Source organism: Natator depressus, chromosome 13 (assembly GCF_965152275.1).
Source record: "Natator depressus isolate rNatDep1 chromosome 13, rNatDep2.hap1, whole genome shotgun sequence".
Classification (NCBI taxonomy): Eukaryota; Metazoa; Chordata; order Testudines; family Cheloniidae; genus Natator; species Natator depressus.
This window is the reverse complement of record NC_134246.1, coordinates 10880374-10898750: the sequence shown is the minus strand read 5'-3', so window position 1 is coordinate 10898750 and position 18377 is coordinate 10880374. Positions and strand designations below refer to the sequence as shown.

The 18377-nt window shown below is 41.9% G+C and overlaps 1 protein-coding gene across 1 annotated transcript; it reads right to left on the bottom strand.

Moving 5' to 3' along the window:
* Positions 1 to 326: 326 nt before the first annotated feature.
* LOC141997406 (androgen-induced gene 1 protein-like) lies at positions 327 to 12698 on the bottom strand. Its single transcript, XM_074969766.1, has 6 exons — positions 12485 to 12698; positions 10926 to 11069; positions 9206 to 9307; positions 7701 to 7816; positions 818 to 969; positions 327 to 437 (listed from the first exon to the last, which is right to left on the bottom strand). The coding sequence occupies exons 1-6, from the start codon at positions 12650 to 12652 to the stop codon at positions 412 to 414; spliced, it is 708 nt and encodes a 235-aa protein (XP_074825867.1). The 5' UTR covers positions 12653 to 12698; the 3' UTR covers positions 327 to 411.
* Positions 12699 to 18377: the final 5679 nt, after the last annotated feature.

Here is an 18377-nt window from a genome sequence, read left to right as displayed (position 1 = left end):
CTTGAACAAACCCTGGGAGAAAATTTTAACTTCTTTGAGCATTAAAACCCTAAGGTTAGCCAGAACCATATCCTCGGGTAAAAAATGCAAAGCATTCTCGTGGCCTGAATAGGTATGTGCATGTGTACACACACAGATACAGGCAGGAATATATATGTAAACCATTTTTTCTATATAACTGGAGTGGGAGTTTGTTAGAAGCATTAAAATCTTGACTACAAATTAGTTTTTTCTTTATAGATTGCTTGACTGCTTATCGGTATAGAAATATTTTTATTGCTTTGAATATATTTGAAAGATGACTGAGCATATTTCAAAACAGTGCATGTTGGCATCTCGATTTAAAAATGCAGTATGTTCATAAACGAAACTCGCACTTTGTGTGACCTATTTTCAGCTTCCTCTCTATGCTTACTTCTTACATTTTCGAAAGTCACCTGCAAGAAAGGAACAAAATTAAAATTAAGTAGTGTGGACATTTCAATCCTGGCCTGCATTTCCAGTTGCGGGATTCTCCTAAGCATAGATTTCTATTCCTGAAGAATTGTTTCAAGTTGTCTAATGGCTCAAGCAAAATTTCATCCTAGATTTCCAGAGATGAAAACTCCACTGAAACAGCAGATATTTACTTATAAAAGTTCCTTATTAGATACATTCATTCAAGAAATTTATGTTCTATGGAAAGAGATGAGAAAGCTCTGTGCTGACCAATGTGGTGAGGGAAAGGTTTAGACAGAAGATTTCTCTGCTAACACACATTTACTGTCCTTATCCCAATTAAAATCCCATGACAATGAAAATTCTGTGCATTGCTTACCCCATAATATCTGTGTTAGATGCTCTCCAAGTAAGTAGAATCCTACCATTACAAGGTAGGAAATGGTAAAAAGTACCGCCTTTCCAGGTATGCCTAGTACTTCTAAAATTGGGTATGCCCAAATCCCTGATGCATAATTTACCCATAGTACCCTAAAGCAATGAAAGACAAACAGTATTAAGGAACAGAACTAGACATATCTACATTTTAATTTGCTTTAAGATTATAAATTGGCTCTCTCAAGACATATGAAAATCTCAATTCTGTCAATTTTAATTTTGCATTTAAAAGGAATTTAAAAGGAATGTTTGGTAAATTAGTTAAATTTTCAAGCAATTTTTTTCCATAATGTTCATAAATACTTAAATTTTTCAGTTAAAATTAAAATAGCTTTGTTTTGATTTAAACTTTTCCCTGCAGTAACAGCAATGTAAGGGGGTTTAATGGAGTGTAGTGAGGATGAATTAATATTTATAAAGTAATCTGAGATTATTGATGAAAGGCTCTAAGAGTAAAATGTAGTATCATGACTATCATTAAAACAATTACACGTAATAATGGTTTAAAATTCTCTAGCACCTTTGAACAGAGGTTTGCAAAGCATTTTTCAGCCACTGCTTAAAGTCACGAAACTATGCAGATTTGCCAAACAAGTTACAGTATATATCATATGTACACACAAAAAGAATCAGTATAGAATTCTTCATTGTGCCAACCTGTGTTACTATCAGATGTTTTTTTAAGTGTGTGTGCATTCCAACTATCATTTAAACACAGAACATTAAAATAAAACAATATTGAAGGCCAAACATTCAAAATCTAGTGCAGGAGAAGCCCACAAAGATTGGACAAACACTTCTGTATTCACAACTGAATTGTCAGCACAAATCAGAGTACCTGAACCTCTAACCAAGTGCCTGTGAGTACAAATATGCACATTTGAATTCACATTATAAGGTTTAAAAATTAGTCTGCAGAACAGGAGGCTGATCATGAGCTCTTCTGAAAATGTATCCATGTGTGTCAAATGTATAGAGGATCTTTAACATTGGATATGTGCAGCTAACCTCACTTGTGCCAACAATGGGATTGAACCTGTGACTAAAAACACAAGCCTTGGTCACTTGAGTTAAATGACTGTTCTCTAGGTGTAAGCCAGTGGTTCCCAAACTTGTTCCGCTGCTTTTGCGGGGAAAGCCCCAGGTGGGCCGGGCCAGTTTGTTTACCTGCCGCGTCCGCAGGTTCGGCTGATCACGGCTCCCAGTGGCCGCAGTTCGCTGCTCCAGGCCAATGGGGGCTGCAGGAAGCGGTGCGGGCCAAGGGACGTACTGGTCGCCACTTCCAGCAGCTCCCATTGGTCTGGAGCAGCGAACCATGGACACTGGGAGCCGCGATCGGCCAAACCTGCGGACACGGCGGGTAAACAAACCGGCCCGGCCCTTCGGGGCTTTCCCTGCACAAGCGGCGGAACAAGTTTGGGAACCACTGGTGTAAGCAGTAGAAGATTCATAAACCTCTGTCCACTAGAAGGATAAGTAACACATAACTGAATGGTGAATTACACATGCAACTTTGTGCACACAAAGCCAAATTCTATGTGTATGAGCAAATAAAGCATTTCTGAATGAAAACTGTCATCACTGAAAGCCTATCTACCTCTTATGATTGGTAATTAAGCAATGTCGTTTTTCCATGAACAAGTTTTGCATGGGTATGGACTAGATGTCCTTTGAAAATGTGACCCTAAAGATGCAACACAAACCCACACAACCACAGAATTCTGAGTTAGAGTTGGCACAGACATTATAGCAGGTACAGAACTGCCTCAACCCTAGGAACATTTTATTGTAATTGTTGTTTAAATATTTTATGTTGTTCTACAATTGGAAAATGTATAACTAAAGATTTGCTAAGATTTTTTTTAATAAGTCCTCCATACCCCCTGCTGAGCACACAATCACCCATATTTTCCTCACTCCCACTCTTGAGGCCCCATGTAGTAGCTGCCAGTCTTCCATCTGAGGACTAACCAACCTTCATTCCCAATCAATGTTACCTCATAATTGGTCAGAGAAGTCACTGTTGGACAATCTGAAGGATTCCATGCCCCAGGGAGATGGTCCAGATTTTTAAAGATGTTTAGATGCCTAACTCTCATTGATTTCATTGGGAGTTAGGTGCCTAAATATCTTTACAAATCTGGCCCTCAGGGCTCACAATGCCTGTTGGCCCAAGCAACAAAGTCTTGGGAATCAAAACTACATCTGTTACTCTGCAGAACACTAGCAATAAATCTGAGAATCTCATGCCCCCTCTGGTTTCTGTGGAAGGCAGAGAGGTATGATAAAAGACAGCACTCTTTGGAAGGGACAAATAATAATTACTTATGAAGCACTGCACAGTTTCAAATAACTGTTTTAATATTTCTAATTAATCCTCACAGCAGTCTTTGCGTGAGGAAGATATTAATACCCCCATTTGTTGAAGGAGACAATGAAGTGACTTGCCCAAAGTCACAGAGTAAATAAGTGTCAGCCCAACTAGGTCTTTTGGCTTACAGGTCAAATATTGCATAAAATGGAATGGTCACTTGAAATAGAGGATGGCAGATTCATTTTTCTGCATCCAGTTAGCAGCATCTGGTATCAACACTTGGGACTGATGTCACCAGATAGTTATGCATTGCTACATCACTCTTCCAGTGAGAAGTCTGAAACTAAATAAAGAGAAGCTTATCAAACAAGAGTGTGTTAAGTGGGAGAATTTGTAAACTGAATAAGATGAAAAGCAGAGTTGCACTAAAATTTACATTGGTTATAAAAGAGAAATCACTAACATAAAGAGGGTTTGAACTTTATTGTAAAGCCTTTCAAAATAGCATTTCCTGAACATTCATTCCCCTAGCTGTTAGGACTTTTCTTGTTTTCTTCCAGACTATGAGGATGTTTATGATAAGCAGAAAACATCAATTACAAGTGCCAGCATAAGAGACTGCTGTAAACAGAAGAAAAAAAATCAAGTATTTTTCTTTCCTAGTGCTGAATGATATCTGCCTAGAGCCAATATAAACTTCTCATTACAAGTTCCATGGCTGAAGAAACTAGGACTACAGATCCACAATAGGAGAGTTTAGCTATAAACAGAGCTTCAGAAATGTTAGAATTGCTTGCTTATCTGTATTTTGATGAAAAACTCTGAACTGCAAAATGGGGAAGGGGGGAGCGGGGTAATGGATGGAATTCAAAAGTAACACTTTAAAACTACAATGTATAGGCCTTATACAAATAATGTAATACCATAAGCAAACTCATACCAAACTACTGTAGAATTTACCAGATCTGGCTACTGAATTAAGAGCCAGATTGAGTATTCTCCATACATCCTCCATAAATGCATCCTTGGCAACAAGGATCCATCACAGGCCAGGCCGCTAGCAAGAGTGCAAAGAGCCACCGAGAGAAGAAAACTACAAAGGCTCTGCACAGATAGTCCTCCCCTTTACATATTCCCCTGATATCCAAGCAGATTTTGTGGGATCCACTTGTTTTTGGGATCTGACTCACCTTTTAGTTTGGTCAGGTAGGGAGACGGGAGTGCCGCATGAGGAAATGATAACAGAAAAGCTGCACTGGGAAGGGAATTCAGAAGAGTTTCCAGCGATCTACGCAGGTACTTTGTGCATAGGGGACACACTGATCCTATGTTACCGATCCCAATGAATGTGACATTGTAGCTATTCTTTAGTTCTCAGCTTTTTTCATGTTATATACATGGACATGCAGCAGTACATTAACTATACATTTACAGAGGTAGTCATTTCAATTCAGGTGTATCACTAAATGTTGTGTTCATACAGTAGCAGTGTACTGTGATGATTTCTTCTGGATGTGGAGCTTGCTTCAGTAATCCATGCCTTTTCCATTTGAAGATTTTCTAATGCAGTGCATCCTACATTTTAAATCAACCTAGAAGCTGGTACAGGATGTGGTGGTTTATTAATATGTGATGCCATTACTCTGGGATGTGCATTAGCTATCTAATGGTTTCCAGGTGGATTTTAAAGTGCGAGTTTTGAGCTATAAAGTCTGAATTGGATTGGACCTATGTATCGAAGGGTTCATGCACAATGCAATCAGAGGTGTGACTGCAGCTCAGGTAGACACATCTAAGTAGCATGGCTAAAAACAGCAGTGTAGATGTGACAATGCAGCCTTCAACAAAGCAAGTGAGCACCCAGGGTCTGTGGTGTGCTTGTCTACAGCCCGTGCTGAAGCTCACACCACTGCATCTACACCGCTATTTTTAGCCATGCTAATGCCGCTGTAGCCAGTTTAGGTACTACAGTGCAGACATAGCCTTAGTGTATGTCGACACCGCATTTTCATCGTTAAAACTTTTGTCATTCAGGGATGTGAAAAAAAAACACCGCCCTGAACGACAGACGTTTTAATGACGAAAAGTGTCTTTGTCGACAGCACTTTGTTGGTGGGAAATGCTCTCCTGGTGACAAAGAGCGGCTACACTGCGCACCTTACAACCCTGTGGCTGCAGTGGCACAGTCGTGCCATTGTAAGGTGCGTAGTGTAGACCTAGCCTAAGGGCTTGGCTACACTTACATTTTATAGCGCTCTAACTTGCTGGCTCAGGGGTGTGAAAAATCATCCCCCTGAGCGCAGCAAGTCAGAGCGCTTTAAAGCGCTAGTGTAAACAGGCTCCGAGCGCTGGGAGCCGTGTGCGACCACACTCACACTTCAAAGTGCTGCTGCGGGAGCGCTCCCGCAGGAGTGCTTTGAAGTTTCCAGTGTAGCCATGCCCTGGGGACTACATTACTCAGGCTATATTACCACAGTTGCAGTGAACACAGGTGTTTGAACAGGAGCCCCCTCTATGCAACAGATTGGAGCTGCCTGCAGGGCATTCTCTGAGGGGCCTTCAACTTTGGAATTTACTCCCCGCCCCAAGCCAAAGTAACTCAAACGTGCTGATCTTCAGGGCAAGCTGCAGGCTTCTGGATAAGAAATGGTGTATTAAGGGCTCATACTGTTGAGTGTAGTTGGGGAATATTTGGATTCAAGATTTCTGGTTATTTTCTTATTGTTTCAGCTAGCTACGGTAAGATACTAGTTTCATAGTCATGTAACTATATTTATAATTAAGTGAAAGGAGATTAATGTTCAGGATAGGTATTTTTAATTTTAGGTTTAAAATGAAATAAAATAAATAAATAAAGACAGACTGATAACTTGCCTGTATCAGATGAATAACCATTTGAAAGGTCAGCGACTAAATTTAAGCAGTTATTTTATGACAGTTTACTATTCATCCTGAGCAGGGTTACAGGGAATTTGAGGGAAAATTTGTAAGACTTTGGTCTCTAAGCCTGCAGAATTTTTGGGGAAATCTATAGAGGTTTTTCTTAAAGCAAATTTACTCAAAACAAATGAAAACAGTAAGGTGTCTAATAACATATTTGTATCTTTTAATCAATAAAGAGAATTTAAATTTAATCTGCTTTGCTTTATTCAAATCCTTCCAGCTTCCTGACATCTTTCATTTTCCTTTGAAATCTTCCTCTTGCACCCAGTTATCTGTTTCCCTTCTAGTATACTATGTGGAGGATCAGACACTTAAACAGAATATTCAAGCGTCTGTATATTCTAAACCTGAAACTTATTTTTGTGGAATGTCTTTTGACGGAATCCAACCATGCAACATAAATATTTTACATTATATATATGTAAAATATTTGTTTTGCTAATACACTAAGCAGTGAAATAGTTCACCATATTGCTATTCAAATTGGTCATTATTAGGTTTTAACATTATCACTGACTTTGAATAAATTAAGTACACCTCGATCTGATATAACACGAATTCGGATATAACACGGTAAAGCAGCGCTCTGGGGAGTGGGGCTGCTTTACCTTGTTACATCCGAATTCGTGTTACCACAAGTGGTTCCTCTGCGCCCCCCCCGTACTTGTTGCAGCCCCCCCGCCCCAGCTCACCTCCACTCCGCCTCCTCCCACAAGTGTGCTGCAGCTCTGCCTCTCCTCCCTCCCAGGCTTGCTGTGCCAATCAGCTGGTGCGGCAAGCCTGGGAGGGGGCGGAGGCTGAGCAGAGGTGAGCTGGGGTGAGGTGGGGCCGAGAGGAACCGCTCCTCGCCCCAGCTCACCTCCGCTCCCCCTCCTCCCCTGAGCGCACTGCCGCTGCTCCGCTTCCCTCCCCCCTCCTTCCTTCCAGGCTTCCCGCGCCAAACAGCTGATTGGCGTGGCAAGCCTGGAAAGAAGGGAGGGAGAAGTGGAGCGGCAGCAGCGCGCTCAGGGGAGAAGACAGAGGCAGAGCAGAGGTGAGCTGGGGCAGGGAGCGGTTCCTCTCCCTACCCCAATATAACGTGGTCTCACCTGTAAGACAGTAAGATTTTTTGGCTTCCGAGGACTGCGTTATATCGGGGTAGAGGTGTAGGTTAAACCTCTCTGTGGGTCAAATCTACTGGTCATAAATGTTCTGCAGCAAAGGGGGGCACTCCACATAAAGGCTACACATGAACATTCGCTACTACATCTGCCATTGAAGTGCTCTGCAGCAGCTCTCTCCAAAGCACACATGGAGGTAGTATTTGGAACCAGGTGGTCATGAATCAGGAGTGTTCCCTGTGGGACCACACTATTGTAGTTTAAAAAAAAAAAAAGTGACTGCAGCATGCATTTTTATTATCTCTTTTAAAGTATTTGTATATGGTTATACTAGAGTGTAACAACCAAGATACATTATGGTAATTCCGTCAAGAAAAGCAATAAATATTATGACAAAACACACACATGCATTCTGCTCTATATGCTTCTTGGTGCTGATGTGTTTCTGAGAAACAAGGAATGCCTACCATGTGAGGTATGAAGTACCAAAGATGCTAAGTCCTATCATTCCCCTCAATTTAGAAAGATACTTATGTGGACATGTAACCAGCTCAACAAGAAGTAGTGGCAGTATAGTGGTATGCTGAAAATAAAAATCAAATATAAGAATTAGATTTGGAAATATACAATATGAACAAACAATATCCTAGAAAACGATATGACAGAAACATCAACTGTGAAAACTTCAGGAAGAGCAATGGAGTATTGTTTTTGGTAGGCTTCTCTGATTCCTTCCATCCCTCACAAATGTAGTCTCTTTACTTTGTAACAGCTGCATCCACGCCCCCAGAAATTAAAGGCCACCAAGAGATGCAACCAAATTAAATTGATGTTTTTAATCAGGAAATAAAATGCCAATAGTTGATTTTGAGTACTATAGACTTGATCCTATATTCACTGAAGTCAATGGCAAAGCTGTCATTGACATAGTACTGGCTCAGGACCGATGAGACACATTAGAGAGTCAATAACTAAATAATGTAAAATCCTGCAGTCCTTCTCATTCAGAACTCAAACTGACTTCAGTGGGAGTTATGTTCACTTACAGTTAGCTTTGGATCAGGACCAATTTAGCTAACTACATTCAACATGCTTTGAACCTGGCCCATAATATATAGGACCAGTTACTGTGCAATTTACAGATTTATCCGTGAATGTTCTACAAGATTCAAGAAACTCATATCTAGATAGATGATTAGATTTACACTCCATACAAAAACATATTAAAAGAACGTTCTGGCTGCAGTGTGAAGCACCCAAAAATCAGAAAATGAAAAAGACTTGTGCAGCCCTCTTCCATGTATATATTATAATATTATAATACAGTATATAATTACATGCTACATACTGTTTTATCCACGCACCCTGCCTAATTCAGTGCACAGGACAGGTGATATTCAGTGAAAGAGGCATCTAGCTGTTCATAAAAAGAACTAAGGATGTGTCTACACTCAAGAAACCAACCCCCCTCCCTGCAACTCCACAGCAGAGAATCTCCGAATCTCGGCTAACTGACTTAGGCTCATGCTATCGAGGCTAAAATAGCAACGTAGACATTTCTGCTCAGGCCGGAGCTTGGGCTCTGAAACCCGGAGAGTTGTAGGGTTTTTATTTCTTCTTCTTTCTTCTTCAGTGTAGCTGTACCCTACAGCACAGAGAACCCTGGGTTGAGTCTACACTAGTCTTTCCCCTCACATTCTTGTTACTATTGGTGCATCTCCACCAGCAGTAGAGATGGTAGGAGTTACAGTTTAGAGAATGGTCTGGTAGGGCTACAGGCCATGACCCTGATATCTACACTTGATGCAGTGCGGAATACCAGAAGATAAGTAAAATCTGTACACTAAATTGTCTGCAAGTTATTGTTATGTTCAAACAAACTGCATATACTATACATACATAATGAGGACAATACCATAAAGTGAAAAAACATCAAACCCAAGATCTTAAGAAAGAAATACTATCTGCTTACCATAGTATGATTAAGCCAGGATGGAGTAGTCTCATCCAGTTCTTTAGGGTAAACCAATTCTCTGTCATATGCATAAAGGGTCCAAAAAGTAACAGCTACAAACTGAGATAAAAACCTGCATGTAAATAAAACTAAATACAGCAGAACCTTGAGTTACGAACACAAGAGTTACGAACTGAGCAGTCAACCACACACCTCAGTTGGAAGTAGAAGTATGCAATCTGGCAGGAGCAGAGACACCCTCCCCCGCTGCCCCCAAAAGCACAAATATCATCTAGTACTGTGTTAAACGTAAACTACTAAAAAAAATAAAGGGAAAGCAGCATTTTTCTTCTGCATAGTAAAGTTTCAAAGCTGTATTTTTCTTCTGCATAGTAAAGTTTCATAGTAAGTCAATGTTCAGCTGTAAACTTCTGAAAAAGCCATAATGTTTTGCTCAAAATTATGAACATTTCAGAATTACAAACAACCTCCAATCACAAGGTGTTCGTAACTGCGAGGGTCTACTGTATTACTAATCTTTGTGCACAGGACTATTCAGACAGAGTTTATCCTTATCAAAATAGTTGCTTTGAAGAGAAGATGTTTTTAAAAGTTTTTCTGTTTACATGGTGAATGTTAAGACAGTTTAGTACTGATTACCACCATCTTTTTTTTTCTGTCAAATTCAGAAAATGTATTCTTCATTGAAATACTACTATAAGTTATTGCATAAGTAATGGAGAATTTATGAAATTAATTCTGCTCCCATTGGAGTCCATGGGAATTTTACCACTGAGGTCAGTAGATGCAGGACAGGGTGGGTGGTCTGCACTTCATTTTGGTTAGCATGTACTAAAAGAATGAGGGAAATATAACAGTAACTTGCTATTAGTGAACTCAGAGCACAAGCAATCCTTTGAAAAATACAATATAATTGATAATCATTAACCAAGAACAAAAAAGTTTGTAGAAAAATTAAAGTGAGACATGTACAGGAGCTACAGCAGCAATTTTATAATCTAATGCTTCCTTAATTCCTAAAATATGCATATTTTATATTTTCTGAAGTGTAAGAATTTTTTTCTTAAGCTCCATTGTTCACAGAACTCAAGACAATCCCAGGCCTTGTCCACACAAGAAAGTTGCACTGATTTAACTGAGCCAGTTTAGAAACCAATTCAGTTAAATCAGTGCAAATCCTTTGTGTAGACACTTATTTCAGTTTATGAGTGCCTATTCTTGGTTTAATTTATGCTCATTCCTCGCTGACATAAGCTAAATCAAAATAAGGTACTCTTACACTGGATTAAGAATGTCCACCTAAGGGAGTTGAACCAATTTAGTTACATCAGAGCACCTCTCTCAGGTGCACAAGACCCCAGTCTAGGAATCTGATAACACAAACTCATTTTCACATAAATATTCATGAGTACCCCCATTCTTGATGATTACTTACGGGAAGAAAGGTAAGCCCTAAGTGAACTCAACTTGCTTTGTGTCCACATGTTTCAAAAAGCAGCTGTTAACATATTAGACAAAATGATCCTTTCCTATCGGGTATACATTAAAAGTCAATCAAGTCAGGGATAAATTAGATCTGTTATTATGTCTGAAACTAAATAAAATGGCATATAAAATATTACAGCTTTCAGCTGTGTCAGTTTAATCTGGATGTGCCAATATCTTCTGTCTTTTCCGAAGTTATTTGAGAGGGGGCCTGTTTGTAGGAACTACTTACTAAGCCAACAGGGAATACTAGCACTGAGAAGAGGAAGTCTCTTGGAGGCAACAATCGGGATGACACATGGTTCTTTTTGGCAGGGATGAACACACAAGCAAAGTCAAGTATGACACATATTCCAAACAACAGAGTTTGCAGAATCTAAATGTATTAAGAAATGAAGAAAACATATTAAGAAATTGTTTTATTACATTATTTTGGTTACAAATATATCCTTTTACCACTCTTCTCTAGTTTTCCAAAGAAGAAAACATTTTATTTAAGTGAATATAAGTTTGTCCTGGAAGTTATTCATGTTTACCTAGCCTGTTGCCTCACTCTTCAATCAATATACTTGTTTTTGTTCACGTATACATTTACTGGCACTACAGTGGCTTTAAACTTCCTTTGAAAAAAAAAGTAAAACACTCAAGTGTTTGTGATTCTAGTCTATCTACTGTAATGACATCTTACCAGTTCAGCATAAAGGACAAAATTCTGTATTTCTAATACAGCCAAAATTCCCAATGACTCAAAAGGAGTTTTACCCTACTTTATTTTGGCTCAGGACCATAAATTTCACTTACTCCTTGCTTTTGGCAACTTTATCCTCTGACTAATTCTAAACGTGCATTTTAGTAATGGATTTTCAAACTTTTTAAAGTGCAGGCAGCTGATCCTAACTCTCTATGTGCACACTGTCCCTGTGCAAAACTGTTGCCAATGGGAGTTCTGTGAGCAGCAGGAATTGCAAGATCAAGTCCCAAATTATCAATGTGAACATCGTCTACCTCCACTATCTCAAAATTTCACATTTTATACAAGCCATTTTATTTGGTTCCTTGTTATAAAATTAAGTTGTTTAGAATTAATCATCTGCTATTTTTTCCCCATTAAAAATTTTTTTTTTAAAAGAGAGAAAAAAATTCCATGAATTTTCTACAGAAGTTAGGTGATAATATCCACAAAATACTGTTTGATTTTTTAAATTCATGTTTGTAAAGTACTCCGAAAAAGAGAAGCACAAGGGAAGGGCTGGATATTATCATCGTCATTACTGCTGTTACATTTTCAGTTACTTTTAAATAAGATAATTTAATTTTCAAAATTAAATTTAATTTAATTTTAATTTTTCATACAACAATGGAAACATGGATCAAGTGATGATAGGTCCGGTTCCCACAACATGACCCGGTCCCCTCTGTAGGCCGGTTCTTCTCCCCAGTTTTGACTCACACCTGCCCCCTGAAACCATCAAACCACGCTTCCCCTCTTGTGTCCTCCATGTCCCACATGTACTTCTCCCCACATGCCAGGCCTCCCTCTTGCACCCCTTTGACTCACACCTGTCCACTGCAACCTTCAAGCCAGACCCCCCTACTGTGCCCCCTTTGGTCCACACTGACTCCCCTTCCAGCCAGGCCTCCCTCTTTGCCCGCCCCCGCCGCGACCTTCAAGCCACCCCTCCCTCTTGCACCCCCTTCGCCCACATCTACTGCCCCCAGGTGAGACCTCCCTCTTACTCCCCCTTCACGATAGGCTTAGCGCCCTCCAATCCCGCTCAGGCCAGGCAGCACCTGGTTGATGAAGGTCAGGTATTTCCAGCGGCCCCCGTAGGTGTTCTCGCTCTCCCTGCGGAGGGAGTGGGGCAGGCCCACGTTCTGAGAGAGTGAGAACAAAGCCCACAGGAAACAGAACAAGTGGACAAAGGTCATGAGCCGCTGACCCCGCAACCGCACCGCCATCTTGGGTGGGCCTCGCAGCCGCGACACCCCGTTCCCCCCCGGGGCCTCCCGCACGCGCATAGGGGGCGCGCTGCGCATGCGCGACACATGCCCCCTTCCTCGGCGCGTTCCGCGCACGAGCTAGACGTCCCGTCGTCATCTTGTGTGGGTCTGCAAATGAGGCGCGTTCCAACGTCTCCTCCCCTCACTGGAGGACCTAGTCCCGTGTGGTGAACTCTGCGCGTGCATCATCCCGCCCGCCGCCATCTTGTGCCACCTCGTTGAGTTCTGTGACGGCGTAAAGCCGCCCGACGCCATGTTGTGAGGCTCGCAAGGTGAGGCGCTTTGCGGCGACGCCTCTTCATTTCACAGTAGCGAGGAATGCGCGTCGGTCCGGGAAGTGGGGGGTCAGGGGAGCGGGGGACGACGGGCAGCCCAGAATTACTCCCTCTAACCCATCAGCCATCTGCACACCGTGGCCCATTCAGTGGAGTAACACAGGGGACAGCAGATTTACCGAGATGGTGACGTGCTCCCTGTGTGATTGTGCCCACCCACCGGGATCTGTTGCTTGCTGCCCCTGGATGGGAGGGATCAGCCTTTAGTGCGGCACTCAGGTGTCCTGGACAAAATGAGGGTGGAGGAATGCCTGTGTCAGCTGTGGAGGACCTCAGTCTGTGGGCCTTGGGATGGGTTTATGCCTCTTGAGATAGGCATGGCATCATTCTGGATGGGCAGGATGTCTGTACACTGTCCCTAGCATAAGAGCGAAAACAGAGTTCCTGATATTATCATTAAAGACACTTTTCATAAGAGTTGTGTTGTAGTCAATACCAGTGTGCATTGATCAGATTCCATCTTAGCTAATTAAGAACATAAGAATGGCCATACTGGGTCAGACCAAAGGTCCATCCAGCCCACTACCGACGGTGGCCAATACCAGATGCTCCAGAGGGAGTGAACCTAACATGTAATGATCAAGTGATCTTTCTCCTGCCATCCATCTCCACCCTCTGACAAACAGAGGCTAGGGACACCATTCTTTACCCATCCTGGCCAATAGCCATTAATGGACTTAATCTCTATGAATTTATCCAGTTCTCTTTTAAATCTTGTTATAGTCCTTGCCTTCACAACCTCCTCAGGCAAGGAGTTCCACAGGTTGACTGTGCGCTGAGTGAAGAACTTCCTTTTATTTGTTTTAAACCTGCTACCCATTAATTTCATTTGGTGGCCCTTAGTTCTTATATTATGAGAACAAGTAAATTACATATTCCAACCTAAATTTTTCACTTCCTGTCCTAACTTATTGCATCCAACTGGAATGGTCACACTGAACCCTGAGGGAGTTGTATTTCTATGGTGAGTGCATGATTTCTGTAAAATAGTTTGGCATGAAAAATAAAGTATAATATATTAGTTTGATAATAGTGGTTTGAGATTACAAAACTCAACAGATTAACAACAAGTGCTGGAAAACCACCTGACGGGAAAAAAGAATGTAAGGGATGAATGGAAGTCCTTACAATCCTAGTTCAAAATTAACACTTGAAATCCTTTCCCAGAGTTCAAATCTACTTTTGTTGGATTTTGTTTATTATTGTTTCTAGGCTAGATTTAAATACAATTTTTGTTTACTTTAGGAAAGTAAAGGTGTTGCATTAATGAGTCAAAAAAGATTTTAAGATAAATTGGAAGGTGTTTTAAGATAAATTTTAAGATAAATCGCAAGTACAGTAAAATAGACATAGGCCCTGTTAAACGATTACAAAAATATTGATGACTGACTGTTGGCTTTAGGAGAGCAGGTGGTGATTGGTTTCATAACTGAGGTACTTTAGTGTGGTTTTTGCCTTCATACCTCTTTGAAGATGTGTCTGGGTACTTGTGATTTGGCCACTAATTCATTCTGACTGGCATCTCTACTTGCTACTCTTCTCCACATCTCAACCGCAGTTGACCTTCTCTCTCCAACTTTGGAACATTCCAATTACAACTACTACTAGCTAGTATTTTGTGGGGAGAATATACAGATGAAACATAGGCTTCTCTTTAAAGTTATACAGATGATCATTACTTCAAGGATTTCTAATCTAAATGAGTCAGGGGGTTTAACCTGTCCTGTCATTATGACTTGTTTTCTGTTTCGTTTTTCCTTTCCTAGTGTACAGCCACATATGTTTTTTTGGATACAAAAGCAGATGGGATAATTAAGCTCTTACACAGTTGACAGAATTGTACCAGTTTAATTGATCACACTGGAGCGTACTAAATTAATGCAAAACAGTGTTCGCTATGGATTAAGAAATCACCTTTGTGAATTTTCCAGAAAGGTAGCTTTCATATGGAGTTCCCATGTAACATATGATATGCTGCTTAACAAGTTACCCAGTTGGCTTTGATTTATATCTATTTACCTATCTGAATAAAGGCCAGTGACAGATAAGTAGATCTCTCTGAATTCGGTACTGTCCTGCTCCAACTGAGATGAATGACTAGGCACACCACCTAATATTGCAGTGTTTTAGGAATTATGAAAATGTGAATTTTTCTTTCTAGACCTTTAAACGTTTTTATTGTTTTCCTCTGGACTTTCTCCAATTTGTCCACATCTTTCCTGAAGTGTGGTGCCCAGCACTGCACATAAGGCCTCAACTGGAGTATAAGCAGTGCTGAATAGAGTGGAAAAATGACCTCTCATGTATTGCTTAAACACTGCAGCTAATATGCATCCCAGAATTATGTTTGTTTTTTTTGCAACAGTGTTGATTCATATTTAGTTTGTGATCCAGTATAACTACCAGAGCCTTTTGTGTAGTACTCCTTCCAAGGCATTTTTTTCCCATTTTGTATTTGTGCAATCGATTATTCGTTCCTATGTGTAGTACTTCGCATTTGTCCTTATTGAATTTCATCCTGTTTATTTCAGACCATTTCTCCAGTTTGTCAAGATCATTTTGAATTCTAATCCTGCCCTCCAAAGTGCTTGCAACCCCTCCCAGATTGGAATTGTTTGAAAACTTTGACTGTACTGTTTATGCCATTATCTAAATCATTTATGAAGATACTGAATAGAACTGGACGCAGGTCAGATCGATGTGGGACCCCACTTGATATGCCCTTCCAGGTTGATTGTGAACCATTGATAACGACTCTCTGAAAATGCTTTTCCAATCAGTTGCACATCCACCCTATAGGAGGTTAATCTAGGCTACATTTCTCTAGTTTTTTTATGACAAGGTCATGTGAGATGGTATCAAAAGCCTTACTTATGTTATGTTAATTAATGGTTTTAATTTTAAAAATGTTAATTAATGTTTTGTAATTTGCTTTGAAATTCCAGGGGGAAAGTTTTAGAAGGGTGTAATTTTATATAGTAACCATCAAAAAGCAATGCAAAACAAGAACACCTTCCCCCACAACCTTCGTTCCCTCCTACTGTTCTGGAAGAGAATCCCAATTGCTTTTCTTTATTGATAATTCTTTCCTAGTCTAATGTCTGCTTTTAGAGTTCCTCAGGTCCCTCTCTGTAGCTCTCTTACCTTTTCTCTTACTGTTGCAACTCTTAGGGCCTGGCTACACTTGCAGATATAGAATCCTGTGAGTTAAACCCGCCTTCGTAGAGCGCAGTAGGGAATGCGCTGCAGTCTGTCCACACTGACAGCTGCAAGCGCCCTGGCGTGGCCACATTTGCAGCACTTGTGGTGGCACTGGGAGCGGTGCATTATGGGCAGCTATCCCAGAGAGCACCTCTTCCCCATTCTGGCGCTGTGGCTTGTGGGAAGGGGGCGGGGAGTGCGGGGCATTCTGGGTCCTATCCCAACACCCCATATGCATCAGTTCGCATCCCAGCATTGCCTTTGCTTCCGTCCACATTTGGCACCATCTTCAAAGGTATTTTGTACTGTGAGCTCTGTCTTCCCTTTTGGTCTGCGGGAATGGAGCCCGAACTGCCGAGGAGTATGCTGATGAGTCTCGCCAGCACGTCACGTTTAGCAGTCGAGTTATTTCTTATGATCCAAAGTGACAGTGAGGGCTCCGATGAGGATATGACACGAGTTTGCTTGTGGCATTCGCGGACATGCTTACCACTGTGGAACGCTGCTTTTGGGCTCAGGAAACAAGCACTGAGTGGTGGGATCACATCATGATGCAAAGTCTGGGATGACAATCAGTGGCTGCAGAACTTTCGGATGAGAAAAGCCAATTTCATGGGACTGTGTGAGGAGCTGACCCCCACCCTGCGGCACAAGGACACGAGATTGAGAGCTTCCCTGATGGTGGAGAAGTGGGTGGCTATTGCAATCTGGAAGCTGGCAATTCCAGACAGCTACCCATCAGTCACTAACCAGTTTGCAGTGGGGAAGTCTACCGTTGGAATCATATTGATGCAAGTTTGCAAGGCCATTAATCACATCCTGCTCAGAAGAACCGTGTCTCTGGGTAACGTGCATGACATTGTGGCTGGCTTTGCACAAATGGGTTTCCCTAACTGCGGAGGGGCGATAGATGGCACGCATATTCCAATTCTGGCACCAGCCCACCTAGCCTCCGAGTACGTTAATCGGAAGGGGTATTTCTCGATGGTTCTCCAGGTGCTTGTGGATCACCATGGGTGTTTCATTGACATTAACACAGGCTGGCCCGGAAAGGTGCATGACACACGCATGTTTTGGAACACTGGCCTGTTCAGGAAGCTGCAAGCTGGGACTTTTCCCAGACCAGAAGATCACCACAGGGGAAGTCGAAATGCCCATTGTGATCCTTGGAGACCCCGCTTATCCTTTAATGCCGTGGCCCATGAAACCCTATACAGGGAGCCTTGACAGCAGCAAGGAGCGGTTCAACAACAGGCTGAGCCAGTGCAGAATGACTGTGGAGTCTGCTGTTGGCCGTTTAAAGGGCTGCTGGTGCTCTCTGAATGGGAAGCTGGTCCTGGCCGGTGACAGCATCTCTGCGGTTATATCCGTGTGCCGTACCCTCCATAACATTTGTGAAGGGAAAGGTGAAAGATTCACTCAGGCCTGGAACTCGGAGGTTCAACATCTGGAGGCTGAATTTGAACAGCCAGAGAACAGGGCTATTAGAGGGGCCCAGCACGGGGCTGCAAGGATTAGGGATGCCTGGAGGGAGCAATCTGAGGCTGAAAGCCACCAGTAATGTCTGGTGCCCTGCACAGGAGTGAAGTCCAGTGGTTCCAATGTTAATAGGAATCTGTGTTTGTTACGCTGACTTGCAGTGCCTGTTTCTTCCCTGGGCTAAGGTATCTTTTACTTTATGCAATAATAAAGAATGTTTTCAAAGCCAAATAATCCATTTATTGAAAAGAAACACAACTGCTTGGGAAACAGAAAGGGTAAGGGGGTGGGGAATGGTACAATCACAGATTTGCGTATGTCCTGTCTGGAGTGCTGTGCAATGAGTGCTGCACTTCAGGATGGCTATGCTGCATGGTGATGGATGTTGAGTGCAGTGGGTAAGGGTCGTAGTTTTCAGGGCTTGGCGGTGAAGGGTTGGAGGCAGTTGGTGGCGATAAGAACCCGGATGTTGGGGAAAGTGGGTTGAAGGTGAGATGGGGGCACCAGGGAAAGAGTTTAGGGACAAGGGCTGCTAGGGGGATGGGCGCAGTAGTGCTCCGCCTGCATTGCTACAAAAGCCTGGATCGAGTCTGCTTGGCGCTCCATGATGCTTAGCAGTCACTCCGTGCTTTGGTGCTGGAGATCCGCATTCTGCTGGCAGACCCTCC

Coding starts and splice junctions, on each gene's coding strand:
- LOC141997406 (XM_074969766.1), bottom strand. CDS start 12,652: ATGGCGGTGCGGTTGCGGGGTCAGCGGCTCATGACCTTTGTCCACTTG. Junction 9,308..10,925: donor TAGTATTCCCTGTTGGCTTA/GTAAGTAGTTCC, acceptor TTTTTATCTCAG/TTTGTAGCTGTTACTTTTTG. Junction 7,817..9,205: donor CCTGGCTTAATCATACTATG/GTAAGCAGATAG, acceptor TTTTATTTTCAG/CATACCACTATACTGCCACT.